Below are 27304 nucleotides of genomic sequence, written 5' to 3' on the forward strand. Positions count from 1 at the left end.
AGGACACTGGGCAAACTGTTCCCACTGTCCAGTCTCACAGGACCCCACCCAGGACACTGGGCAAAAGGCTCCCACTGTCCAGTCCATACAGTTTCCACCCGTCCCTGAATCATGGTGCCAGTACCAAACCTGTACTACACTTCACTGAAGAGACCCAGACGGACAGGACTGTCCTTCCCTCTGCAGCTCAGCAGGGTGACCAGCAGTGTTCCCCCAGAGCCTGGCTCCTGCTGCCTTGAGGCTAGGGGCGCGCTCACGGCCCAGCTCCCAGTGCCCAGCACCCAGCACCCAGCACCCAGCACCCAGCACCCAGCACCCAGCACCCAGCACCCAGCACCCAGCACCCAGGCGCAGATGAGGGCACGCCCGCTCACCACTTGCTGGTTGGTCTGCCCGTAGAAGGCCTCGGCGAAGACGGTCACGACAAAGACGTTGATGAGGAAGGAGACGAAGAGCGCGATGCACGACTCGATGAAGAAGTACTTATTGGCCTCTTTGACCTCCTTCTTGTTGGCGCGGTTGACCTGTCTCGACTGCAGAGAGAAGGCAGAGAAGGGTTGGTGTCCTGTCGCTGTTGCAGTTGTAGTTAACTGTTGCCGTGCTTCAGCAATGCTGTAATGGATCAGTTAAGCCAACAAAGCCCTCGGGACTGAGGAACAGAATTCTGAAGAAACCTGAAGAAACACGGACAGCCGAGTGCCTGTCAATGTGCAAAGTTTCTGTGAGTTCTGCTTCACTAGTGCATTTCTAACAGAGTGCTACTGTAGTTGGAGAAGAGTGCACCCACCCCCCCCGGCGCCCCAGACCCCCCCCGCCACCAGCAGCCCCTGGGGTCCCGGTACCTTGACCAGCGCCGAGTGCAAGTAGATGTTGTGCGGCATGATGACCGCGCCGACAATGCCCACCGCCTGCTCCATCTGCACAGGGCCGCAGTCCTTGCAGTAGGGCAGGAACATGCCTTTCAGCAGCTCGCCCTGGTCCGGCTTCACCATTACGTACTGCAGTGACACACAGGCACGAGCAATCACAGAGTGCCCAGAGGCGGAAACACGCGTATCAAGGGCCTGCCAGGGAGAAAGGCAGCTCGGACACAGCCGATCAGGGAGAAAGAGGTCCTGGCAATCCAATCGGGCATCTCCCAGCCAGCCAGCTAGCTCATAAGTCAATCAAGTCCAACAGTATTGAAGTGGGACAGCCTAACAAAAGGCACTTCAGAGACAGCCAGCCAGATCCAGCTGAGACACAAACCACAGCCTGTTGTGCCAATCAGAAAGCTCAGAGAGGACAAGGTACAGGGCAGTTACCTCGTATCCAAAAGTAAGGCCCATGATCGTGATGAGGAACCCAAAGAAGGCTTCCAGTTTCCTCAGGCCTGGGGGGGAGACAAAAAGCATAACACACAGGAGCTCATTATAATAAATATAGCAGACTCCTGTTTTACGTAAAATATTTGAATGGGAATTTGTGTATACATACACGGTGACAAAAATGAAAAAAAACAAATAATGAGGGAAATTTCACAAATTCAAATCTGGCTCCACACGCCCCTGAGCTTTGATTTGGGAAGTTGTTACAGAGCCTATAGCACGCCAGTGCTTTCTTTATTGTGCGGCATCACCCTCAATATGGTTCGCAAATCGAATACAAGTACAAAGAGGAAAGAAACAAGCATGGAGGGGAAAGGCAAGTCAAGAAAAGTGCCGGATTTGAAGTTAAATACTGAGATTTTGAACAAGTGAAGGGGTGGGATGACGATGACCAGTTTAGCGTGGATGAATGGCAAGAATGAATCTTCAATTCGTTCTTTATTTTTATAAAATTTTAGTTGTCTTATGCTGTGTCCTGTTTCATTGTTTTCATAACACTTTAAACTGCCCACATACACATGCTAATACACTTCCAATTCAGTTCACTTGTCTAGGGGAGGGGAACAGGAGGGTCCGATTATATGCGATTTGGGGTATAGTTAACCTAACTACGGGGCAAAATGAGAATCTACTGTATTAACTAGACAGATGCGAGGATCCAGATGAAAAATCAGTGTCTGTATGTTTCGGAATCAATCATTCCACTGTGAGCGAGTGTGAGCTGCTGTCGCCACATGGCTGCAGACTGTGGAGATCATGTGTCTCCCCATGTCCCACAACAAGCAGGCCGGCCTGCGGAGAGACAGACGTACCGTACTTGTCCAAGAAGAGGAAGACGAAGGTGTCGATGATGGTGATGAGAACGCCACCCCACAGAGGAATCCTGAAGAGACAGGAGAGCGACAACACGATGAGACTACAGGACACACACACAGGCACACGTGCACACACCAGAACCAAGACTTCAGAGCATGCACACAACACATTGAGAACACCCTTCCAAGAACTTCATAATTCCTTACACTTATGTAGCACTTTTCTGGACTCCACTCAAAGTGCTTTAAAGGTAATAGGTAATCCCACTACCACCACCTATGCGCAGCACGCACCTGGATGATACGACGGCAGCACAGTATGCTCACCACACATCAACAGTAAGGAGGAGAGCAGGGTGATGAAGCGAATTCATAGATCAGGATTATTAGGAGGTCATGATTGGTAAAGGCCAATGGAAAATTTGGCCAGCCCGTACTCTTTTTGAGAAACGGGGATTTTTAATGATAAAGGAGAGTCGGGACTTCCTTTATGTCTCATCCAAAGGACAGTGTCTTTTCAACAAAAGAGTGTCCCCGTCCCTAGACCGGGACATTAGGACAAACACAGACCCCAGGGTGAGCGCCCTCCGCTGGCCCCACTGTCACCTCTTCCAGCAGCAACCTTAGCTTTCCCAGGAGGTCTCCCATCCAGGTGTTGCCCAGACTCGCACCTGCTGAGCTTCAGTGGGCTGCAAGATGTGAGGTGCAGGGTGATCTAGCTACTGGAAGCTGCTGGCAACGTCCTGTAACCTCTTGCTGGGAGTGTCTTTATCAGGCACCGGACTGTCTGACCAGGCACGAGCACCACCCTACCTGCCGACCGAGAGCAGGTTGAAAGCGATGGCGCAGCCGATGACCTCCTGCATGTCCGAGCCGATGATCGCCAGCTCCACCATCAGCCACAGCAGGATCCTCGGCACCTGGGGGACAGGACCGCGTCTCCGTAAGAGAGAGGAGACTCATGCTGGGGCAGTGGCCATAGGAACCAGGGGGAGAGGGGGAAGGAGAGAAAGACCAAGAGACACCAGAGACAAAGACTGACCGCTTGACAGCAGAGACACGGGCGAGCACAGGGACAGCAGAGACACAGGCGGACAGAGGGACAGTGGCAATCATGGACAGACAGTGAGGTAGTGGCAATCATGGATGGACAGTGGGTCACCAGAGAAGGACAGATAACGGAATAGAGGAAATCACAGACAGACAGTGGGACAGTGGAAATCACAGGTGGAAGACAGGATACTGGAGAACATGGATGGAAGGCGGGACATAGACAGTGGGACAGTAGACAGAGCTATCTGATTGAGTGACCGGAGAGGAAGGGGGAGACTTACAGTGGGGTACTGGCGGTAGCACACCTCCGCCAGGTGCATGCCAGTGACCACCCCCAGCCGCGCGGCCAGCCTCTGCAGCAGCAGCCCGATGATGGTGGCACCCAGGAGCACCCACAGCAGCTGAGGGAAGAAAGATCAGTCTGGGCACAGACAACACACAACACAGCCCCCAACACACAGAGTCGTCTGGGCACAGACAACACACAACACAGCCCCCAACACACAGAGTCACCTGGGCACAGACACACTAAAATACACAACACAACCCCCAGCACACAGAGTCACCTGGACACAGACACACTAAAATACACAACACAACCCCCAGCACACAGAGTCACCTGGACACAGACACACTAAAATACACAACACAACCCCCAGCACACAGAGTCGTCTGGGCACAGACTGTACAAACACACAACACAGCCCCCAACACACAGAGTCGTCTGGGCACAGATTGTACAAACACACAACACAGCCCCCGACACACAGAGTCATCTGGACACAAACACACTAAAATACACAACACGGCCCCAAACACACAGAGTCACCTGGACACAGACACACTAAAATACACAACACAGCCCCAAACACACAGAGTCACCTGGACACAGACACACTAAAATACACAACACAACCCCCAACACACAGAGTCGTCTGGGCACAGACTGTACAAACACACAACACAGCCCCCGACACACAGAGTCGTCTGGGCACAGACTGTACAAAGACACAACACAGCCCCCGACACACAGAGTCGTCTGGGCACAGACTGTACAAACACACAACACAGCCCCCGACACACAGAGTCATCTGGACACAGACACACTAAAATACACAACACAGCCCCAAACACACAGAGTCACCTGGACACAGACACACTAAAATACACAACACAACCCCCAACACACAGAGTCGTCTGGGCACAGACTGTACAAACACACAACACAGCCCCCGACACACAGAGTCACCTGGACACAGACACACTAAAATACACAACACAACCCCCAACCCACAGAGTCGTCTGGGCACAGACTGTAAAAACACACAACACAGCCTCCGACATACAGAGCATGTGGGCACAGACTTTGTACAAACACACAACACAATGACTGTGGTTTGAGGCCTTAACAATTTGAATCAGGTTCTGGTGCATTTGGTAAATATTTCGGTGCAGCAGTAGCCTATGCAAGCATCACCCTAACAACACTACAGATCCTCACAACCCCACCAAGGAGAGTAAGGTCACATGACAGGATCCGCCCTGCCAGCTTTAAATTGAATCTGGATCAATTTGCTTGATGCGTCTGACACCACCCGGTGCCCGACTGCCTGGTGCACAGCGATACCTTGAACCCAGCCTTGGCTCCTGACTGCAGGTCCGATTCGATGTTCCCTGGGTCCAGGTAGGCGATGCTCATCAGGAAGCCCGGCCCGGTGAACGCCCACAGCTTCCGAAAACTGAACACGCCAGCCTGCACACAGAGAGAGAGGGAGAGGAAGGGGGAGTTATTGGCAACTGCCACGAAGCAACAGTCCAGACACTGGGTCAGGGTGCCTCAGACAGGGTGGATTATTACAACGGTCTCTGTAGGGTCAGGCTTATCTGCAGTGCGCTGCCCTCACACTACTACCACAGACAACACTGGAGACAACAACACCACCTAGCTCCCACCAATAAACTGCAGCAGCTGTTCCTTTGCAGCTATATCAACTCGTCTATATAACAACTCACAACTGGCAGCCCACTGGAGCTCAGCAGCTGTGAGCCTGGCCAGTACCTGGGGAGACCTCCTGGGAAAAACGAAGGATGCTGCTGGAAGAGGTGTTAGTGGGGCCAGCAGGTGGTCTGTGTGGCCCAGTATAGTGATGGGGACATTATACTGTAAAAAAAGAGGCACCATCCTTCACATAAGACATAAAACCGAGGTCATTAAAAATCTTAGGGTGTTCTCAAAAAGAGCAGGGGTGTACCCCAGTGACCTAGCCAGATCACCCCTACCTACCTGGCCTTTACCAATCATGTCTTCCTAATAGCTCAGGTGGGGAGCTGCGTCAGCATGCGTAGGCTGCAAAGGAACAAGTAATATGTTTATTCCATGCTGAAAAAAAGAAAGAGAACAACTTTTCGGCCTTGGAGTCTTCTTCAGGTGGCTCCACGGCCGAAACGTTGTGCATTCTTTCCTCTTCTTTTCAGCATGGAATAAACATTTTACTTATGTCTTCCTAATAATCCCTATCTATGAACTGGCTTCACCACTCTGTATTCCTCCCCACAGATAGCTGGTGTGTGGTTGAGCCTACTGGCACACTATGGCGGTCGTTGCATCATCCAAGTGAGGGCTACACGTTGGTGGTGGTAGGGGGATTCCCCATTACCTGTAAAGCACTTTGAGTGGAGTGTCCAGAAAGGCACTATATAAGTGTAAAGAATGATTATTAAACACCCCATCCTGTCCCAGGGTTTCCTGCAGTCCACCTGCCTTGGTATCCTCGGGGATGGGCACCTTCTCCTCGAAGTAGGTGGTGAAGGGCTCATCATCCTGCTCATTGGCGGCCGGGGGGGAGACAGCGTTGTACTGCGTCTGCACCATCGCAGCCTCCCTGTTCTCCTGGGAACTGGGCTCTGAAAGGCAGGACAAACAGGGGATCAAGACTCCAGAGACTGACCGGGAAAACTAGGATGACATCTGGGAAATGTGGCAAACTTCTCTTCTTGATCCTTCAAGCACATGGCTCAGACCATCAGTCCGTCACGCTCACTAAATCCGTTCTGGGTTTTACCAGCTGCAGGGAGCTGCTGCGGAACCAAGAGCTAAAGAACATTCCGAGGGGACAGGAGAACAAGAGGAGGGAAAGGAGGAGAGGGGGCAGGAGAACGGGAGAGAAGAGTGGAGGGGACAGGAGAACGGGAGAGGGGACAGTTGTACAGGAGGATGGAAAGGAGGAGAGGAGGACTTGTGGGGACAGGAGAACAGAAGAGGCGAGGGGGCAGGAGTAGAACAGGAGAGAAAGGAAGAGAGGGAACTTGGGAACAGGAGGAGGGAAAGGAGAAAAGGGGACAGGAGAACAGGAGAGAAGAGGAGGCAGGAGAACTGGAGAAGTGAGGGGGCAGGAGAACAGGAAGAGAGAAAGGAGGAGAGGGGACAGGAGAACAGGAGAAGCAGAGGACAGGAGAACAGAAGAGGAGAGGGGACAGGAGGAGAGGAAACAGGAGAGGCAGGAGGGAAAGGAGGACAACGCTCTGCAGCAGTACTCACGCAGCCTGGAGTGCTCACACACCCCTGAGCTCTGGACGGTCATGTGGCTCTGCTGTGTGGAAACAGCTCTGCTCTAAGCCCGCTCTCCCTGCAGCTCTGCCTGTGTCCTGCTCTCAGGACTGCCTCCCTATTTATTTCACAACTACTTCCTCTTTCCACATTTACATAACACTGACAGGGCATTACTAACGACTCCCGGGCAAGTGACTGGGCAGCCGCTCTGCGAAGAGAAGCGCGGTACAGCCCAGTGGAACGTGGTACCAGCAAGGTGAAGCGGAGGCACAAGCAAAGTTAATGCCCACATTAAGCGACAGACGTCTTGGAAAGAAGGCTCCAATCCCACAGTGCTCCGACCCACTCCAGGTTTTTCAGCTGCAGGACTCGGGTATAGAATTAAACCTAGGGGCTGGAGATCTCCCACATGTGGGCTGAACATATATTCAAACAGCAAGGGGAGATTCTCTCTCATTTCTCCTGTTCTGCTTCTTCTGTAGATCTTGTACGAGGTAACAGAGCCTGAAGCAGTGTCTCTATTCCACAGGCCAGTCCTGCTCAGGGGCTGTGTGCCAGTGTCTCTCTCCCATAGGCCAGTCCTGCTCAGGGGCTGTGTGCCAGTGTCTCTCTCTCACACAGACCAGTGCAGCTCAGGGGCTGTGAGCCAGTGTCTCTCTCTCACACAGGCCAGTCCTGCTCAGGGGCTGTGAGCCAGTGTCTCTCTCTCACACAGGCCAGTCCTGCTCAGGGGCTGTGAGCCAGGGTCTCTCTCACACAGACCAGTGCAGCTCAGGGGCTGTGTGCCAGTGTCTCTCTCTCACACAGACCAGTGCAGCTCAGGGGCTGTGTGCCAGTGTCTCTCTCTCACACAGGCCAGTGTAGCTCAGGGGCTGTGTGCCAGTGTCTCTCTCTCTCTCACACAGACCAGTGCAGCACAGGGGCTGTGAGCCAGGGTCTCTCTCACACAGACCAGTGTAGCTCAGGGGCTGTGTGCCAGTGTCTCTCTCTCACACAGGCCAGTGTAGCTCAGGGGCTGTGTGCCAGTGTCTCTCTCTCACACAGGCCAGTGTAGCTCAGGGGCTGTGTGCCAGTGTCTCTCTCTCTCACAGGCCAGTGCTGTAGGACAGAGTGTTCTGTTTTCTGCTCTGTAGAATTGCACAAGCTCTAGCATGACCCTGCTGTTTGTGCTGCGTGACGTTAACCCCTTGTTCGCAGGAAATCGCAGATCTTGGACAGGACCAGAGACACAGCAAGGCTCTGCGATCCAGCGGGACACTCGGACCCAGAAGGAACTTGTGTGGGGTCCAGTCTTTCACCTCTCCCAGGCCTCACCTGGCTGCAGGACACCCAGGAGCCCGTGGCAGGACTCACACGGAGAGTACAGGAGCCCCCCTCCCTCCCCAGCAGACTCGAACCCACGACCCTCTGAAGACACACCCAGAGTGCCGAACTCTGAGCTCACGTCGGGAGGTACGCCCCTGAACACTTACCTTCCTGAATGGAGGGCTCATGGCTCGTGGGCATGGTGCCAGCCGCCGCTGGGGGCAGAGGAGGAATGTGGAAGCTCTCGGGGGGAGAAACCGTACCTGGGGGAGGCAAGAGAGACGGCGATGACCATGGCGTCAGTCCTGCAGAACACAACCCAGGCGCTAACTCTTATCTCTTCTCCCCTGACACAGAGCCTAGCGCCCCAGTGTCTCAGCTGGGCAGTGGGCAGAGAGATCCCCACTCCCCCCCCTGCACTGGGCCAGCAGCGGCAGACCGACCACCCCTCTCAGCTGCTGGACAAGCGACCGGACGAGCCCACCTCTCCGCCTGGGTGTGCGGGAGCGCGGTGTCTGCAGCCGGCGGTATTTCTCATGTGCAGCCGTGTCCCAGACACACAGACGCACAGGGCCTGCTGGAGCGCACAGCCTCCGGCCTTGAGAAGGGGTCACGGGACGCCCGAGCGGGGAGCACAGCGCTCAGCCCCCCCCTCCCAGAACAGCTACACAAGCAGAGGAGTGGAAGCTGGTCAGGGCACATACTGTAGACGCAGCTGTTTCAGACCACAACAAGCAAAGTCACATCCCTTTTTCTCCTGGCCCCTTCAAAACAGAGGCTAGCTGACACTTAGGAAAGGGCAGAGAATGAGGTAAAAATGGAAAAAAAGCCCTGAGCCAGCATGACTCGGCAGAACCCGCCGCCTCGTGGCCCCGAGGCTGTGAGATAAACAGCTCCAGCCCGCGCTGCTCCGCTCCTCCTCACAATGCGGGGAGATGGAGGCCTCTTGCCCAGCCTGGACACAGGAGCAGAGTGGACATCTGCCTGCAGCTCTCTCGCCAAGACAGTGTCAGCAGTAACAGCCTGTTACTTCATAACTGTGGCTAAGGATCTGCGCCTGTGGCTGGAAGGTTGCTGGTTCAAATCCCGCAGAGGAATCCTACTCCGTTGGGCTCCTGAGCAAGGCCCTTAACCCCAGCTGCTCCAGGGGTGTTGTACAATGGCTGACCCTGCGCTCTGACCCCAAGCTTCTCTCTCTGTCTGTGTGTCTCATGGAGAGCAAGCTGGGGTATGTGAAAAGACAAATTCCTAATGTAAGAATTTGTATATGGCCAATAAAGAGATCTTATATATATATAGCACTCCACTGAAATCAGCTGACACACACACGGAACCAGTACAGTGAACACCATGTCCTCTGGAGTCTGCAGATCAGACACACACACAGAAACGGCACAGTGAACACCATGTCCTCTGGAGTCTGCAGATCAGACACACACACAGAAACGGCACAGTGAACACCATGTCCTCTGGAGTCTGCAGATCAGACACACACACAGAAACGGCACAGTGAACACCATGTCCTCTGGAGTCTGCAGATCAGACACACACACAGAAACGGCACAGTGAACACCATGTCCTCTGGAGTCTGCAGATCAGACACACACACAGAAACGGCACAGTGAACACCATGTCCACTGGAGTCTGCAGACCAGACACACACACAGAATCAGCACAGTGAACACCATGTCCACTGGAGTCTGCAGGCACACACACACACAGAGAATCAGCACAGTAAACACCATGTCCACTGGAGTCTGCAGACCAGACACACACACAGAATCAGCACAGTGAACACCATGTCCAGAAACAGCACAGTGAACACCATGTCCACTGGAGTCTGCACACACACGGAAACAGCACAGTGAACACCAAGACTACTGGAGACTGCAGACACACACACAGCACAGGACAGGTGACCCATATGTCACAGGTCATGAAATCAGCACACATTGGAAACTGAACTGAAATTGACCACATGAGACTGCCTGCAAGAGGCCCAATATAGAATAATTAACAAAAAATAATTTCAGGTTTACAGTTTCACATGCACTCAGTTTAGTGGGCACAAGTATTTGTCAATGGGGAAAAAAATTGCACAATTTGATTGTTTTTGCGCACACAAGCCATTATGAATTAGAGGTAACATTGGCCATAGGTCCCAGGACACTGAGCACCCCTGACCCCACAACCCTCATTGCACAGCTCCCCAGCAACCCCACAGTGTCCAGACTGAACTGGAACTCTCAAGACCACCTGAAAGAGACTGACACAGCAGTAAATGCCCCACCTTCACAGAGCTGTAATTAAATACTCAACACCAACAGCCAGTACTGAACACAGCAGTCAGCATTCTACAACCACAGAGCTGTAAATAAATACTCCACAGTACCCAGCACTGAACAGTGGTCTGTGTCCCAGTCACAGATCTTTAATAAAATACTCAACACCACCAGAAAGAAACTTAACACAGCAGTCAGTGCCTGGCAGTAACAGAGCTGTAGTTAAACACTCACCACCACCATAGTCACAAAACTGTAATTAAATACTCAAAATCATCACCCAACGCTGAACGCAGCAGTCAGTGAGCCTATTTCACAGAGCTGTAATTAAATACTCAACACCAACAGCCAGTACTGAACACAGCAGTCAGCATTCTACAACCACAGAGCTGTAAATAAATACTCCACAGTACCCAGCACTGAATAGTGGTCTGTGTCCCAGTCACAGATCTTTAATAAAATACTCAACACCACCAGAAAGAAACTTAACACAGCAGTCAGTGCCTGGCAGTAACAGAGCTGTAGTTAAACACTCACCACCACCATAGTCACAAAACTGTAATTAAATACTCAAAATCATCACCCAACGCTGAACGCAGCAGTCAGTGAGCCTATTTCACAGAGCTGTAATTAAATACTCAACACCACCAGACATGGCCTGAGCACCGTGGTCAGCGTCCAATGTCACAGAGCTGACATTAAACCTGGACGTCCCCGTTCACTGCCTGAACCCAGTGGTTAGTGTTCCACAGTCACAGAACTGTAATTAAATACTCAACACTACCAGGCAGGGCCTGAACACAGCAGTTAGTTCCCCACTTTCACAAGGCTATAACTACTCATTACCACCAGCTAGCACTGGACACAGTGGTATGTGTACTGCAGTTATAGAACTGTAATTACTCACCGCCACCACCCAGTACTGAACACAGCAGTCAGTACCCCTATATTACAGAGCTATAATTACTCATCACCACCAGCCAGTACTGAACACAGCAGTCAGTGTCCCAATGTCACAGACCTGTAATTGCTCAACACCAACAACCAGTACTGAACACAGTGGTGTCCCACATTCACAGGCCTGTAATTAAACACTGAACACAGTGGTGTCCCACATTCACAGGCCTGTAATTAAACACTGAACACAGCAGTCACAGAGTTCCTGTATAATTAAGCACTCAAGGCTACCAGAGCAGGAGGCAGCAGCCGCAGCAGGCCAGCTGTACTTACTGTGGCGGGAGACCAGGCCGGACAGAGCCAGGAGCCCCAGCAGACTGGTGAGCCTGAGAGCGGGAGAGAGGAGTGCTGTGCGCAGACTGTGGCGCAGGGAGCAGAGGACCCCCTCCTCTCTCTCTCATATCTGCAGCTCGCAGCTCGCCCTGCCCCTCCCCTCCCCAACGGCTGCCGAGCCCCACTGTCACACCCTCCTGCTTGCCGGGGACACCCCCCAGGACACAAAGCCACCCAGCGCAAAATGACACAGAAACACACCGCAAGACAGCACCTGTATTCGCCCTTCGAGCCAGCCCCTCCGCGTGTGACTGCAGGCAGCAGGAGCCCCTGAAACTCAGCTCTCGAGCCGCTTCAGGGTCAGCACCAGCAGCAGCAGACTCGTGACAACCGGAGCAAAATCCCCTCTGTGCTGCAGCGCTGCTCAGAGCAAAGCCTTAATACGCCCCCCCTGCCCTGATCCCTGCCCCCCCCTCCCGACACATCGCCCCCTCCTGCCCCCCCAGCACTGCTCCCTCCTGCCCCCCTGACACATTGCCCCCTCCTGCCCTCCCTGCCCTGCTTCCTCCTGCCCCCCTGACACATTGCCCCCTCCTGCCCCCCCAACCACTGCCCCCTCCTGCCCTGCTTCCTCCTGCCCCCACATCGCCCTCTCCTGCCCCCCCGCACTGCTCCCTGCCCCCCGCCCCGACACATCGCCCTCTCCTGCCCCCACATCGCTCTCGATCGGAGCCCGGTTCAGCACGGAGCGCCTGATGACAACCTGCAGACTCGAGGACGCCTCACTCCTGCCGAGAGGAGCAGGAGAGATCCCCAGGTGCCGGGATTCCCAGACGCGGGAGGGATAAAGACACTGGGGGAACTCGGGATGCTGGGAGGTACAGACCTGAAAGAGCCGCCCGCCCCCTGTCTTCAAAGCCCCGATCCTGGAGAGCACAGCCCCGGGATTAGGAGCTCCGTTCGGAACGCCCAGTCTCGCCTCGGGAAGGGGATCAGGACAGCAGGGAACACCCACAGTCCTGGAGCTGTCTCTTCAGGTTTACACCACCAACAGCACTGAGCCTCGGGACCACCCAGACTGCTCCCCACACGCACACACAGACACACACCGCCACCGCACACAGAGCTCTTTGCCCCAGTACCGCACTACAGTAGGAAACACTCTGGATGGACTGTCCTCCCCTGGCCGGACGCAGTGCAGCCGGGACCAGCCCATCCACTGGCGGGACGGAAGTAGCAGGAAAGGTTGAACCTGGGAGTCAAACTCACGTTTCCAGCTTTATCGGGGAAAACGCAACCAGCGGGTTCTGCTGCGGCACGCACACACCCCTCAGCGCTGGCGTGTCACCATTGAGATTACAGCAGCGAGACGGCTCTAGGCTCCAGGCAGGAGACGTGCCATTATTCACAATAAAGCACCATAATAAAGCCAAAGAAACTACAGCCTTTAGGAAGCCTAGAGTATAACAATTAAAGATAAAAACAATGGAAAGAGAGAACCTTGATGAGCATATTCCAAGGTAATGGGTTATCTGAATATTTTTCAACTTAATGCACTCTGGTGCTGTTCAAGGATAAAGAAAGAACAAAACTGCACAACCGCACTTCTTCAGACCCCCAGCTTCATGTTTTCCCTTTACTACAGCGACACAAGCAGGGCCTCAAGAGCTGCCCAAGGATCAGATCCCTTTTCCCAGCAGAGATCACGAGAAACTGGAGGGAGAGACGGGTGAGGTGCAAGAGAGGAGAGGGAGACAGGAGATAGGAAGAGAGAAAGAAAAGCAGGGGAGCGACAGAGAGACGGCATAGGAGTGAGAGAGGAGAGAGAGAGAGAGAAAAGTGACAGGAGAGGAGAGAGGAGTGAGTGAGGAGAGGGACGGGAGACAGAAAAGTGAGGTGGGACTGAGGGAGTGAGAGGAACTCCAGCCTCCTTAGGTAACCCAGAATAGCCCCTGAACACTTTCAGAAACAAACAGCATCTGAGATCAGAACAGCCCTGTGTGCTCCCCAGTGTGAGCAAGGTTTTCAACATTGGTTTCTTGGGACTTAAAGTCTTAACAGAAACCTAATCCCCCCCCGACCTTTCCCAGTCCCAAGGTCCTGACAGACGCTGGCTTGGGCCTCTTCCAGGCAGTTTCACAGCCACCCTGGGGCTCCGGCCCAGGGGAGGGAGACCAGGGGAACAAGCACAGCTCTCTGCCCAAAGACGAGCCAAACTAATCGGATGTCTTCAGCCTGAACCGACACAAGAACCACTCCGCACAACTGGAAACTGCATAAAGTGCATTTATTACAAAGAACAAGATGTTGTACTTTATACAAAAGGTGGTGGGAGTGTGGAACAAGCTGCCCAGCCATGTGCTTGAATCGAGTACCCTGGCACCTTTTCGGAAAAAGCTGGATAAGATCCTCCAGTCAGGACAGGGGGCACTTCTTTACACAAAGGGTGGTGGGAGTGTGGAACAAGCTGCCCAGCCATGTCGCTGAAGGTGATGCCCTGGCTTCTTTCAAGAAGCTTCAGCGTGAGATCAATTAGCTACTACCGACCCGACGAGCCAGACGGGTACAAGGGTCCTCTCTCCCTCATGACCTTTCTCCTGTTCTAATGAATCACTCTTTCCTCCTTCACGAGGACAGGAGACTCATCACCTCGTGGCCACAGCTCAGCTGCTGGGACTGCAGCGTGGACTGGTCCCGAAGGCTGGCCACCTGCAGCTGACCGGGTCGGTGATGGGGACACACACTCTCACCCCATTCGCCCCCCAGCCCACAGCTCCTCCTGGGGCGCGGAGAAGCACAATCGCTTCCCTCTGCTATTACAACGCATTCACTGGGAAAGGACGGACTACGGGACCGTACAACACAGTGGGGAAACCCAGGGCCGGGCAGGATCGCCGGCGAAATGGGGTCCACCCTGCCACAGTTCCTGCACATCGCCACTGTTCTTGGCTAATATGGGTACAACCGGCCTGCAACATCACCGCATGACTCCCGATGAGAGCTGCGGGTCTGCCCGCCCGCATGTCAAGCGACGGCGCCAGAGATACCAGAGATTGCAATCTGCACCTGCTTGCTTTGCCATTCGAAGGGCCCCCACCTGCACGCGAGCCCAGCTGACTGTGACGTCAGCGCCTGACCGGCCGCTTCGCCGGCCGGCGGAAGAAAAGCTTCAGAGCCCCTCCACGAACCCCACAGCGGTCCACACGTCCACACGTCCACACGAAACCGGCAGGCCGCTTCAGAAGTCGCCCCTTCTACCTTCCCGATAACGACCAACTTACTGCGTTTTTAAAACCCCAGCTCCGTCGCCAGTAAAACTTCACACATGGAAACAAGCCGACCAATAATCAAAATCGCATTTTAGAGGGCTCCTCCCGCGAGTTACATTCACCCTGACGTGCCGCCGCACCAGTGTGAAGTCTGGGCAGTTTTCAGGACTGTGTCGCACGTATAGATTTATTCACGGACACTCGTCCAGGTTACCTCTGACAAAGGTTAATCCAGAACTGGCCCACGAAAACTCGCTTATCTGAGGTACACTCATTAAATAAACAACAACAACAACCCCTCGCACAGTCTCGACCAAGCAACAACAGAAAACCGCTTACCTTTGTTGTCCGAGCATCAATTAATGGGTATTTAAAAACTCTTTTTTTAATAATTTAAAAATAAATAAGACAGGACACATGACAACACGCAGACACCCGCAATGACATGTTAACTCGTAGAACCCTCCCCCCTCGCTCTTCTCATTGGCCGCCGGCTCTTTAATCGATTCACTGGGTGGCTCGTGAAGGTGTCAATCACGCATAGAGTAAGAGTAACACGGGACAGAGAAACTCCACACATTGGGGAGGTCTGCTGCCTCCCAGCGGCCGGAGGAAGAACTTCACAGTTATGAAAAAGCATTGCTCGTGTCCCAGTATGTGACAACACGTACATCAGCAGTGTGAGGGGACGTTACGGGGTAAAAAAAAGATCAACAAGTGAAGAAACAAAGAGACAGATTAAAAACGCGGAAAAGAAGAAAAAATCAACAGCAATTAAACAGGGAAGATAAAAACTGATCGAACTAAAGCCCGAAAAAACAAGTTTGTAGGAGTTACCCGGAGCGAGCTCCAGAGCTTTAGAGCAAGACGCCTATACCTGCACGTCGATATTTAACTATTTGGTTATTTTTTTAATCTATCACGTAAATCTAATAGAAGAAATTCCCATTTACAATGAAGACCTAGAAAACGGAATGTAATATCCAGTATATTAAAATACAGTATACACAAATCGTAAAATGGTTACAACTGAGACAAACTCTTGAAACAGTACAGCTGTACACAAGAATATACTAATCCCAATGTAAGTAGTATTAACATGAAAAATCTTAACATGCCGCAAAATCCTGTACGTACAGAATACACGTATAACATATATAAGTAAGAAAACCCGTATCATGTCTCTCGGTATATCTTTAAATTGTTTTCAACTCTCCCAACCCGGGCTTACAGACTTGCAGTTATTTAATCAATACATATTCGGTAATTAATTGAGTAAATTCTACTGCACCAGAGAAAACCGCAGGGTCAGAGTTTAGCTAGTGTGTGCTTAGTTTAACTTAGCTTAGTTACTCAGATTCAAATAATGCTTGTCAAATGCATGTGCTGTGCTTTATAATATTCCTCCCAATCGAAACAATAAATACACCGAAAATGACGAACAATTTCTAATGCAGTGCGGCGGGGTTCTTGAACAAACGCGACGTTTTTACACGTTCTCACATGTTCTCACTGTGAGATTCTTTTTAATATCTTATTTTTAGTCGAAGACAACAAACGCTTGTTTTGAGTTTACTTAATTTTTTAACCCAGGTAGCGCCTTTTCATTCTCCTGCTCCACCGGAAGCGCTCGATGGATTAATTTGGTCCCCCTGGATCAGGAGTATCCTGGCGCACTGACTCTCACCCCGGGAGTGTCTGCCGGGTCTGGGTCCGTGACGGGTGGGAATCGCGGGTGTACGGGACTGGTTCATTCCCAGTGTAGTCTCAACTGCCTGATCGTGGGCCGCTAGCCCGCCACCTGCTGGCCGCCTGTCTGCGCGCTGGCGGGATTGTGGTGGAAAAGCGAACTAAACGGGCGCGCCGGTCGACCGGAGCTGCTGTCCGGCACCGTTGCGTCTCACCTGGACGAAAGATGGCGAAGATCTTCGTATTGCCGAGCCGCCTCATGTCTCATATATCTTATACCTCCAGCTCCCGCCGCTGCCCGGGGTCACAGGGGCTGCCTGCAAGCCATTTCGTCCGACAATGACATGTACACAGGTCTCGGCGGAGTTTATTGTGCTATTGATTGCTTTTAAGGTGTCGCTCGGGTTTTGTAAACGCAAATAGCGGGTTATTGTCCGTAAATTTCGTTTGTCTCACCGGTGCTTACGGGTTTTCGCCTTCACCCCCTTCCAGAGGAACAGCCCGGCACCGAAACGACAAGAGGGAGTCTGAGCTCTCTGAGGGCTATAACTCGGGGGTGGGGGGTGAACAGGGGTAAAGTCCCGCCTCCAGCAGGCAGGTGAGCTGTTGGCACCGTGCAGCCTCGCCGTCTGGTCATGGCGCAACAGCTGAGCTCCATTCACAAAAAGGGAAGACCAGGAGATGTCGTATATAGGGCCCTTATTTGGAAAAAAGAAAGTTTTCTAAGAGTTTAATACACTCAGGGGTTGCATTAATAATAATAATAATAATAATAATAAACTTTATTTTATACAGCACCTTTAAACGTGGCTTCTCAAAGCGCTTTACAGGATGACAACAACAATAAATAAAAAGAATACACAAGATAAAACACAATTACAATATATAGAGGAGAGCGTGGATGGTGGTACTAAGAAAAGCCAGCAGCCATATCACCCTGCAACTCACAACTGGCAGTCCACTGAAGCTAAACAGGTGTGAGCCTGGTCAGTACCTGGATGGAGACCTCCTGGGAAAGCTAAGGTTGCTGCTGGAAGAGGTGTTAGTGGGGCCAGCAGGGGGCGCTCACCCTGCAGTCTGTGTGGGTCCTAATGCCCCAGTATAGTGACGGGGACACTATACTGTAAACAGGCGCCGTCCTTCGGATGAGTCGTAAAACCGAGGTCCTTTAAAAAGTCATTAAAAATCCCAGGGTGTTTCTCGAAAAGAGTAGGGGTGTAACCCGGCGTCCTGGCCAAATTTCCCATTGGCCCTTACCAGTCATGGCCTCCTAATAATCCCCATCTCTGAACTGGCTTCATCACTCTGCTGTCCTCCCCACTGATAGCTGATGTGTGGTGAGCATTCTGGCGCACTATGGCTGCCGTTGCATCATCCAGATGGGGCTGCACACTGGTGGTGGTGGAGGGGAGTCCTCATTACCTGTAAAGCGCTTTGAGTGGAGTGTCCAGAAAAGCGCTATATAAGTGTAAGCTATTATTATTATTATAAAAGCAGAGGGGTGAAGAATGGAATTAAGTAAAGGCTTTTCTGAAGAAGAGGGTTTTAAATCTGGATTTGAAGGAGTTTAGAGAAGGCGACTCTCTGATATCCTTGGGGAGAGAGTTCCAGAGCTTGGGGGTGTAACAGGAGAAGGCCCTGTCACCCATACAATGTAGACGGGCTTGGGGGACAGTAAGGAGAGCAGAATTAGAAGAGCGAAGGTTGCGAGGTGGGGAGTAGGGCGATAATAGTTCAGACAGGTACTGAGGTGCCAAGACATGCAGATTTTAAAGTCTACACGGAATTTGACCGGAAGCCAGTGCAAGGACTCCAGGATAGGAGTAATGTGAACACTTGCACTAGACCTGGTCAGGATTCTGGCTGCTGAAATTTGGACATACTGCAGTTTGTTCAAAGTAGATTTAGATACCCCAGCAAGTAGAGCATTACAGTAGTCAATTCAAGAGAACACAAATGTGTTGATCAGCTTTTCAGCCACAGTTAATGATAGCATAGGGCGTAGTCTAGCGATATTTCTAAGGTGAAAAAAAGATGTTTGGACAGTATGCTGCACATGTGGGTCAAATGTTAAGCCAGAATCAAATATATGAGAGAATATTATGAGAGGGAGCCATTCCAGGAGAAGAGTTAACCACACCACGTCCACGGTTTTGTTTGCCTTTTATTATAATGTGATTTCTTGGACATGAAACAATTTTGCTTGTACAAAGTGCTAGCGGTGTCGTTCTTTATATGTTGTTATGAGGCCCGCTGTCCAAACATCACAGCCAGCGTTAGCTACTCCACAGGCGGAAGGAAGCTGCATTCTGACTCCCACTGCACAGCAGCTCGATCCGTGTCGGGTTCCACGCACTGCTGGGCTCTGGTGCGACCTGCCAGCCGAAGTGACCTCCGGGCCGGCTCGGACTGCTGTGCAACGGGAGTGCTTCTGCTACAATACACAAGGCCAGCACGCCTGGCGCACACAGGTTCGAGCACGTCCACATGGGTACTTCCAAGGGCAACAAATGAAAGCCTACCGGAATGATCTGGGGGTAACTGGGTAATTATCCAACCACAGCAAACCTCATTTGGAGCAAAGGTGTAATTAGCCCTGTCCTGTCTGAGTCACCGGCGCAGGGAGAGGAGACCAGAGCTCACGCTCACAGCTGTCTGCGTGTCCTGGTTCAGAAGGAACACAGGTCAGAGGTCAGAAGGAGGGCGTTCTCAGTGTGAGTCCTGTGCCCAGCCAGCAGGAATCGGGAGCCCGTCACTGCTGTGGTGATGATGGTCTGATTACTGGACATGCTGTGACCTCAGACAAGATGGACACAGATAGCGAGTCTCAGGCTGTCGCGGTCTACTCTCCTCCAAACAGAGCCCTCTCCGTCTCTCTCAGCTGCTGCAGGATTTCCGCGATGCAGGGGTTGGCCGCCTCCTCCTGGGGCCAGTAAAGCGCCCCCTGATTCTCTGTTGGGGGTCCGCCCCCCGTGCGGGTCTGAAGGGACGGGGGGCGCTCCTTCAGTGGAGTGGGCCAATCAGGGTCGTGCTGCTGTGGCCCGGGGTCCAAAGCTTCAGTCGTCACGGCAGCCAGCGGGGTTGACGGAGCCCGCGCGTGTCGGCCAGGCGATCCCAGGCTCTTCTCGTTGTCACGCTCCCCGGCCCCTCCTGCGCTGACCGGCTCCCCTGGTTTCCCATCAGCCCCAGTGCTGCTGCTCTCCTGCTCCCTGTCATCATTCCCCCTCGGCTCCCCCTCAAGATCCGCACCCCCCTCACCCTCGTTAGCCTCATGGCTGAACACCCCACTTTCTCCCTGCCTTCCCTCCTCCTGGGCCAGCTCTTCCTCAGCACCTCCTCTGCCTCGAGTGGTGTCCACACACCCTGCTCCCGCCTCACTGCTGTCCCTTACAGCCCCTCGCAAGCCCCCCTCCTCTTCTCCATCAGGGTGCCTCTTGCTGTGGTGACTCTCCCCCTCTCTGGGCACCCCAGCTTCCTCTCCCCCTCCTAGCCCTGTTTCAGTGGGCCCCAGATCTCCGCTCTCCTCCTCATCCTCCTCCTGCCCACTCTTCATCTCAAACACATCAGGCTCCGGTTCTCCAGGACTTCCCAGCTGCTCTCTCTCTGGATCCCAGACACTCCCTCCTAGACCAGACCCCTCATTCGGAGACTCTTTCTCACCCACTACTCCTACACCCCCTCCCATTTCCCCATCCATCTCCCCAGTTCTGCTCCCCACACGTGCCTCTGGCTCCCCAAAACTTCCATCCTCCTTCCCCTCCTCCCTGCCAAAGGACGCTGGCTGACCCATGATCACAGTGTCCCGGGAGGTGTGACTGTCGGAGCTGCTGCAGGACAGCGCGTCGGCTTCCTCGGCCCTTATTTTTATCTGCTCCCCCAGACTGTCCTGCAGACTCTCCCACAGAGCTCCTTGAAACCCTTCCGGCAATCCCTCCCCTGGGCTCCCAGATAGCTCTGCCCCCAGCTCATTTCGAAGCTCCTCCTTCAGGCTACCTAGTAACCTCTTCCCCAGACTCCACTGTAGCCCCTCCCCTACATCCCCCTGTAGCCACGCCCCCATATCCCTCTGTAGTCTCTCCCCCATATCATTCTGTAGCCCCTCCCCCATATCACTCTTAAGATCCTCCCCCACATCAATCTGAAGCCCCTCCCCTACACCCCCCTGTAGCCCCTCCCCTATATCCCACTGTAGCCTCTCCCCCATATCACTCTTAAGAACCTCCCCCACATCCCACTGTAGCCCTTCCCCCACATCGATCTGTAGCCCCTCCCCCATATCACTATTTAGCCCCTCCTCCACATCAATACGTGGCCCCTCCCCCATACCGCCCTGTAGCTCCTCCCCCCTCCTGGAGATTTCCAGAGATCCCATCTCTTCTGACATGCCAGTCTCATCTGGTCCTCGAACCTCTGTGCTTTGAGAGCCTTGAGGTCCTGACTCTTCGCTTCTAGCCCCAAAAGAAGACACCTCAGAATCGTCCACCTCTTTTCCCATCCTCTCTCCACGCTCCCAGTGCTCTGCCCACTCCTCTTCCTCCTCGGTTTCCGAATCGGGGGCGGTATGCCTGCGAATGCGGAAGACTGCCTCTCTGAGGGTCTTGGGGTAAGGAGACCACTTCCTGGGTAGGGGAGGAGGAGGAGGATGGGGCAGGAGGCAAGAGCGAAGCACCCTCCCCTGGAAATGGGTGTCAGGGCTGTGGCACCTGGCAGCAGAAGGAGAGAGGGAGGGAGACTGGGAGGGAGACAGGGAAGGAGACAGGGGTGGAGACAGGGAGGGAGACTGGTAAGGAGACTGGGAGGGAGACTGGTAAGGAGACTGGGAGGGAGACAGGGATGGAGACTGGGAAGGAGACAAGGATGGAGACTGGGAAGGAGACAGGGAGGGAGACTGGGAAGGAGACTGGGAAAGAGACAGGGAAGGAGACTGGGAAGGAGACAGGGAGGGAGACTGGGAAGGAGACTGGGAAGGAGACAGGGAGGGAGACAGGGAGGGAGACTGGGAAGGAGAGAGGGAGGGTGAATGGGATTGAGGGGAGCCAGGCATTGGGCAGGGAGGGTTACTAGGACAGGAAGAGAAGGGGAGAAGAGGAGAGTGAGAGAGACGGGGAGTGGGAGAGGAGGAGTGAATCTCCTCTGGGTTGAGCAGAGGAAGAGCTAAGGACTCTCTCTTGCAGACAGTCTTTTTGTCCTGGGGTAGTTCCTGCGTTTCTTCCAGTGAAAGGCATGTGTATCTGAGAGGCGCTTCTCTGTTGTCTGTCTCTGCTGTCTCCAGACCACACATACTGTCCTCTGTCTCTGCTGTCTCCAACCCAGAGTCACTATCCCCTCTTCCTGCTGTTTCCAAAGCAGAGACACTGTCCTCTGTCTCTGCTGTCTCCAAACCAGAGACACTATCCCCTGTCTCTACTGTTGCTAATCCAGAGACACAGTCCCCTCTTTCTGCTGTTTCCAAACTGGACACACTGTCCTCTGTCTCTGCTGGTGCTAAACCAGATACACTGTCCCGTGTCTCTGCTGTCTCCAAACCAGAGACACTGTCCTCTCCCTTCACAAATCTGCTGGAGCTTCTGTGCAGCTGGATCTCAGCTGTGAACAGACAGGCGTCCTGCCCTGACACTTCCACTGTCTGCTCAGCCTCCCTGGTGTCAGCCTGGCCCAAGTCATTGACAGGCGGCTGGACACCAGGCTGCTCTATGGCGTCCAACCACATGGGTTTGCTTGTTAACGGCTCTCTCTCGGAAATCGGGCAGGGGACACCCCCCAGCTCGGACCCTGAATCCTGGAGGGGGATTCCCAAGATCCTCACGGCTCGCTCTTCCAAAGTTTCATTGGCAGGGATCCGCGGACCAGTGGGGAGGGGACTGAGAACTTCCCTTGGCCCTCTGTCAGTGGATTCCTGCAGGCGTCGTGTTCTGGGAGTCTCCCTGTGCTCATTGCTCAAAGTGTGGTTTGGCAGCAGATCAGACCACTGGGGCCCCCTGCTGGGCGAAGGGTCTCCTGTCTCTCCTCCGCCAGTGGTTGGACTGTGGCTCAGAGCAGCAGCCTTTGACTCAGGCTGACCAGGGCAATGGCTGCTGTCTGTACAGGGCTCTGTGTCAGCAGGCGCCGCGGAGCTGTACTTGACATGCTCTTTTTGGGGTGGAACGATGAATTCAGCCCGGACTACAACACAGGTGGCGTCAATGACCAGGAATCCGTTTCTGATGGGGGTGCTGTCAGGTTCTCGCTCTGTGTTCTCCCCTCGGTCTGACACCTGCCCTTCCCCATGTCCTGCCCTGCTCTCGCTGGGATTATCGATCGGGGCTTTGCCAGCTTCCAGGCAGGAATCCCTCACTGTTTTGCTGCGATCTGAACAGCGCTTGCTTGGGGATTTGCCCTTTGCACAGCTGTATATGTTCTGACTTTTGTCTCCCTGGCTTGGAAAATGAGTCTGATCTTTGCTGTCTGCGCTGTAGTAATCGCTCCTGACTTTTCCTGGCTTTCCCGCTACCTTCTGGTCTCCTGTCCCTCCCTGCAGGGAAGGAGAATTCCGGGGCTGGGCCAGGCGGCTGGGCTCTCTCCAGAGGGGGAACCAGGGCCGGTCCGGACCGTCGGCCTGCTGTCCTCTTGTCCTGGGGGCTGAGGGCGTGCCATCTTCGCTGACATCCACCCCTGTCATGACAGCTCTCTTCCTCTCCCTGCCTCTCCGCCGCGGCACAGTCTGGAATTTTAGATCCCAGCTGTCTGTCGGGACTCCGGGCTCCCTCTGGATGGCTCGGAGCAGCTCGTGCTGTTGGGCGCCTGCTGGCCAGGTGTCCGTCAGAGCCGGGCCGGGCTGGGGACTGGAGCTGCTGCCAAGCCCCAGAGGAGGCGAACGAGCCTGGGGGAAGGTACCCCCCGTGAAACTGGGGTCCGGCCCTGCGCGAGCTCTGTCTCTGCTGTGGGAAGCTCTCTCACTCTTTTCCTGCCCTGCCCTCCCCAGAGATCCCACCCCAGTGCCCCCCCGACTGGGCGGGGCTGAGGATCCGGGTCTCGGAAGAGAAAAGGATTTTGAGGCTTCTGGGAAGGATGCAGAGTCCCCCGGCTGGGACACCAGGCAGAACACGGTCTCCCTTGGGCTCTTCCTCTTCGTCTTGGTCTTAGTGGTGCCGGAGACTTCTGGTTCCCCCGCCCCTGGCCTGCCCCCCACCTGTGCGTTTCTGGGGTGCTCTGCCTGGGTGGCGCCCCCTAGCGGTGGTTTAGGGTGTGCGCTGGACCCTCCCCAGGTGCTGTACCCAATCTGCTCACGCCAGCTTTCAAGACCCGGTCTCTCTGTTTTCTTTCTCTCTGTCCGTTCCTCCCCTGCCTCGCTCTCCCTCTCGCTCCTGCAGGTCCCAGGAGGGGGGCTGGCAGGGCCGTGGGGGTGCTGCTCCCACTCCGATGGGGGTCTGTCTATTCCGGGATGCCCGGGTCTCTTCACTTCCCTTTTCTCTGCCTGCTCCTGTTGCCGCACTGTCCTGTGGGGGGAGCTGTAGGGTGGCGGTGGCACGTAAGAAGGGGGCTGGCCAAACAGCCTCTGGCCAAGCCGCCCGGGCTGGTTCTCTTTGCTCTGCGGCCCCCTGTGGCGCTGCAGGCTCTGGGGCCGAGGCAGGCTGAGGTAGGGGTTCACTGTCCTCTGTTCCTCTGGATAAACCCCCCGGCGCAGGGATGCAGGAGGACCAGCACTGGGCACCCCCTGGCGCAGTGGCCCACCCTCCCTGGCACCCCACTGCGACCACCTCCCGCTCTCCTGCCCCCCCCACGCTTGGGGCCCCCAGGAGCCCGCCTCCTGGTGCCGCTTCCTGGGCAGAGAGTGCCAGTAGCGGGCGGCCCAGGCCTCCAGCTGCCGGTAGCTGTCGCTCTGGCTCCTCCGCTCCACCCTGCGCAGGCTTGGGCTGCACGGCCCCCTCCGCTGTCCCGACCCCTCTCTCTGCACCCCGCTCTCTGCCTCACGCTCCCGGGTCACTCCCTCCAGCAGCCCCCACTTCCTCTCCCGCCCCGGCACCTCGGCCTTCCTGGGGTCTCCAGGCTGACGGTCCAGGGTGAAGGGCCAGCGGGGAGGGAGGGGGCAGGCTGCCCAGTTGGTGTAGTCCTGCAGGACTCCCCCTCTTCGTGATCCTGGGATGGTCCAGGAGCTGAAAGCTGGCAGCCCATCAGGCTCCAGCTGGAATCTCTCCTCTGGGCATCTGGAACAACAGAGCAGCTCTGAGACAGATGCTCTCCTGCTCAGAACCCTGGCCACTTCCTGTAGGGCCCAGGCCACTTCCTGTAGGGCCCAGGCCACTTCCTACAGGGCCCAAGCCACTTCCTGTAGGGCCCAGTCCACTTCCTACAGGGCCCTGGCCACTTATTGCAGAGCCCAAGCCATTTAATGGGGCACTGTGTATGTGGGGTATGAGTGTGTGTGTAGTGGGATATGAGCGTGTGGGGAGGTGAGTGTGTATAGTGGGATATGAGCGTGTGGGGAGGTGAGTGTGTGTGGAGTGGGGTATGAGTATGTGGGGAGGTGAGTGTGTGTGGAGTGGGATATGAGCATGTGGGGAGGTGAGTGTGTGTGGAGTGGGGTATGAGTGTGTGTAGAGTGAGGTATGAGCGTGTGTGGAATGAGTGTGTGTGTAATGTCAGTGTGTGTGTGTGTAGTGGGGCATGAGTGTGTGTAGTGGGACAAATGTGTATTTGTAGTAGGGTTTGGGTGTGAGTGTGTGTGGGGGTGAAGGTGTTTGGAGTGGGGTATGAGTGTGTATGTGTGGAGTGGGGAGTGAGTGTGTGTAGATTGGGGTTTGAGTGTGTGTGGGGGTGAGTGTGTGTGGAGTGTGATAAAAGTGTGTATGTGTAGTGAATGTGTATGGGGAGTGAGTGTGTGTGGAGTGGGGTATGAGTATGCGGGGAGGTGAGTGTGTGTGGAGTGGGGTAAGAGTGTGTACATGTGAGTGTGTGTGGGGTGTGAGTGTGTGTGGAGTGGGGTAAGAGTTTGTGTGTGGGGTGAGTGAGTGTGTGTGGAGTGGGGTATGAGTATGTGGGGTGTGAGTGTGTGTGGAGTGGGGTAAGAGTGTGTGTGTGGGGTGTGAGTGTGTGTGGAGTGGGGTATGAGTGTGTGTGGAGCGGGGTGTCTGCGTGTGGGGATGCTGTGAGTGGAAATATCACAGTTGTGACACAGCAGGCAGAAGAGTGCAGCAGCCATAGCCACACCTGACCTTGGTACAGCTTGGCTCTGTGTGCATGCAGGGCCTCACACAGACGCTCACTTAGGAAGCGGATGTTTACACAAGGAGTGGCACTGCTGTCATAAACTCATAAACCAGACTGCAGCGGCACTGATTTCTTGTGGTGCTCAGCAAAACCGCTGCACAGGGGCTGTGGTGAACTGATCAGCCGAAAGCACTAAAAGCACCCTGACCCTGCAGGTCAGTGCAGACAATCTGCTCCATCAGCTAAGATAGCAAAGTCCAGTGTGTTTATAGAGCTGGAGGAGGAACAATGAATCTCTCTCTCCCGTACTGGTCTCTCTGCCTCTTGCACGCAGCGCGTTCACGGCGTGGATACTCACCCGTATCGCCCCACTTCTACCCCGAATCTGGGGTCCCAGGCCTGCTGCCCCTCCGGGCCTGTCCAGAACTCCATCACTCAGGGGTCCAGAAGTGATGTGGAACTCGAGAGCCCAAACGAATCTAGAACACACTTCAACACAGCACGGAAACACTAACCTGGAGCTCCCCGCCCACAGACCCCGAGCAGTCTGTGTGGTCACTGCTCTGCTGGGAGACATTGCCACGCTGGGACTCAGACTTACAGTAGTGATGCAGGGATTAAGTATTTTATTCATATCAAATTTTATTTATATTACTATTAGTGTTCATAATAATATTAATGACAATGTTATGTTAGTAATAATTAAACAGCCTCTCCAGCTCTCACTCTCCGTGACACTGGGCAGATTTGGCTGCACATGATAATTTGCAAAGCCCTTACCTTCCCTAACGCGCCCCAACACGGCCTCAAGAGCATCACACGGACCTGGAGGCCAGGAGCCGCAGGTCTGTCTGCTCCAGACGCTGTCCTGCTGTCCTGCTGCCTCGCCGGGCTGATCAGACTGTCTGGACTTGCGCTGAGCCGCAAAGGCTTTTAAACCAAGAGGCAGGCCACCCCCCCTCAGCTGCAAATACCCTCCCGTCAGACTTTCGGGAACGTCCCCTCGTCAGCTTCGACACTTCTAATTAAAACAAGCAGCCAGGAATTCTTTAATTAAGTTCATATTTAGTAGGTGTCAAACACACACTGGTCCACACCAACTCCCCCTGAGAGAGGCGGAGATGAAAAACCACCGACACACACTCACACACACAATCACACACTCACAATACACACATACACAATCTCTCACTCTCCCTCACACACTCACAATATTTCACACGCTCTCTCACACACATGAACTCTCACACTCACTCTCACACACACAATCAAACACTCACAATATTTCACACACTCTCTCACACACATGATCTCGCACACTCACTCTCACACACACAATCACACACTCACAATATTTCACACACTCTCTCACACTTATAATATTTCACATACATTAACAATCTCTCACACAATCTCTCTCTCCCACTCTCCCTCTCACACACACACAGTCAAATACACACTCTCTCACAAACACGCAGTCAGATACACTCTCTCTCACACACACACACAGTCAAATACACACACTCTCTCTCACAAACACACTCTCGTAGTGATCAAA

The 27304-nt window shown here is 54.0% G+C and overlaps 2 protein-coding genes across 9 annotated transcripts in view; both read right to left on the minus strand.

Moving 5' to 3' along the window:
* slc11a2 (solute carrier family 11 member 2) overlaps positions 1–16836 on the minus strand; it is a 26426-nt gene extending 9590 nt beyond the window's left edge. The window contains exons 1-10 of one of the 6 annotated variants that reach the window (XM_069197850.1): positions 16776–16836; positions 8258–8353; positions 5997–6139; positions 4863–4988; positions 3517–3636; positions 2996–3102; positions 2180–2250; positions 1305–1372; positions 843–998; positions 375–533 (exon numbers count right to left, since the gene is read on the minus strand). In XM_069197850.1, coding sequence (XP_069053951.1) covers positions 375–533; positions 843–998; positions 1305–1372; positions 2180–2250; positions 2996–3102; positions 3517–3636; positions 4863–4988; positions 5997–6139; positions 8258–8353; positions 16776–16821 — 1092 coding nt within the window. In that variant the 5' untranslated portion in view covers positions 16822–16836. Of the gene's footprint in view, positions 1–374; positions 534–842; positions 999–1304; positions 1373–2179; positions 2251–2995; positions 3103–3516; positions 3637–4862; positions 4989–5996; positions 6140–6773; positions 7082–8257; positions 8354–8574; positions 8677–11602; positions 11702–11876; positions 11963–15210; positions 15333–16775 lie in introns of those variants that run through there. The other 5 variants (XM_069197962.1, XM_069198111.1, XM_069198013.1 and 2 more) reach the window with 5 other exon arrangements.
* A 1870-nt stretch (positions 16837–18706) lies between these two features.
* Positions 18707–27304, minus strand: LOC102685512 (uro-adherence factor A-like). 3 transcript variants are annotated; one of them, XM_069198528.1, is made up of 3 exons: positions 26527–27304; positions 26105–26225; positions 18707–24743 (listed from the first exon to the last, which is right to left on the minus strand). In XM_069198528.1, exons 2-3 carry the CDS (start codon positions 26176–26178, stop codon positions 19403–19405), a joined length of 5415 nt encoding a protein of 1804 aa, XP_069054629.1. In that variant the 5' UTR covers positions 26179–26225; positions 26527–27304; the 3' UTR covers positions 18707–19402. The 3 variants fall into 3 exon arrangements, with proteins under 3 accessions (XP_069054629.1, XP_069054536.1, XP_069054578.1); XM_069198435.1 differs by having other exon boundaries at positions 26105–26235; XM_069198477.1 differs by having other exon boundaries at positions 26105–27304.

Source organism: Lepisosteus oculatus, chromosome 1 (genome assembly GCF_040954835.1).
Source record: "Lepisosteus oculatus isolate fLepOcu1 chromosome 1, fLepOcu1.hap2, whole genome shotgun sequence".
NCBI lineage: Eukaryota > Metazoa > Chordata > Actinopteri > Semionotiformes > Lepisosteidae > Lepisosteus > Lepisosteus oculatus.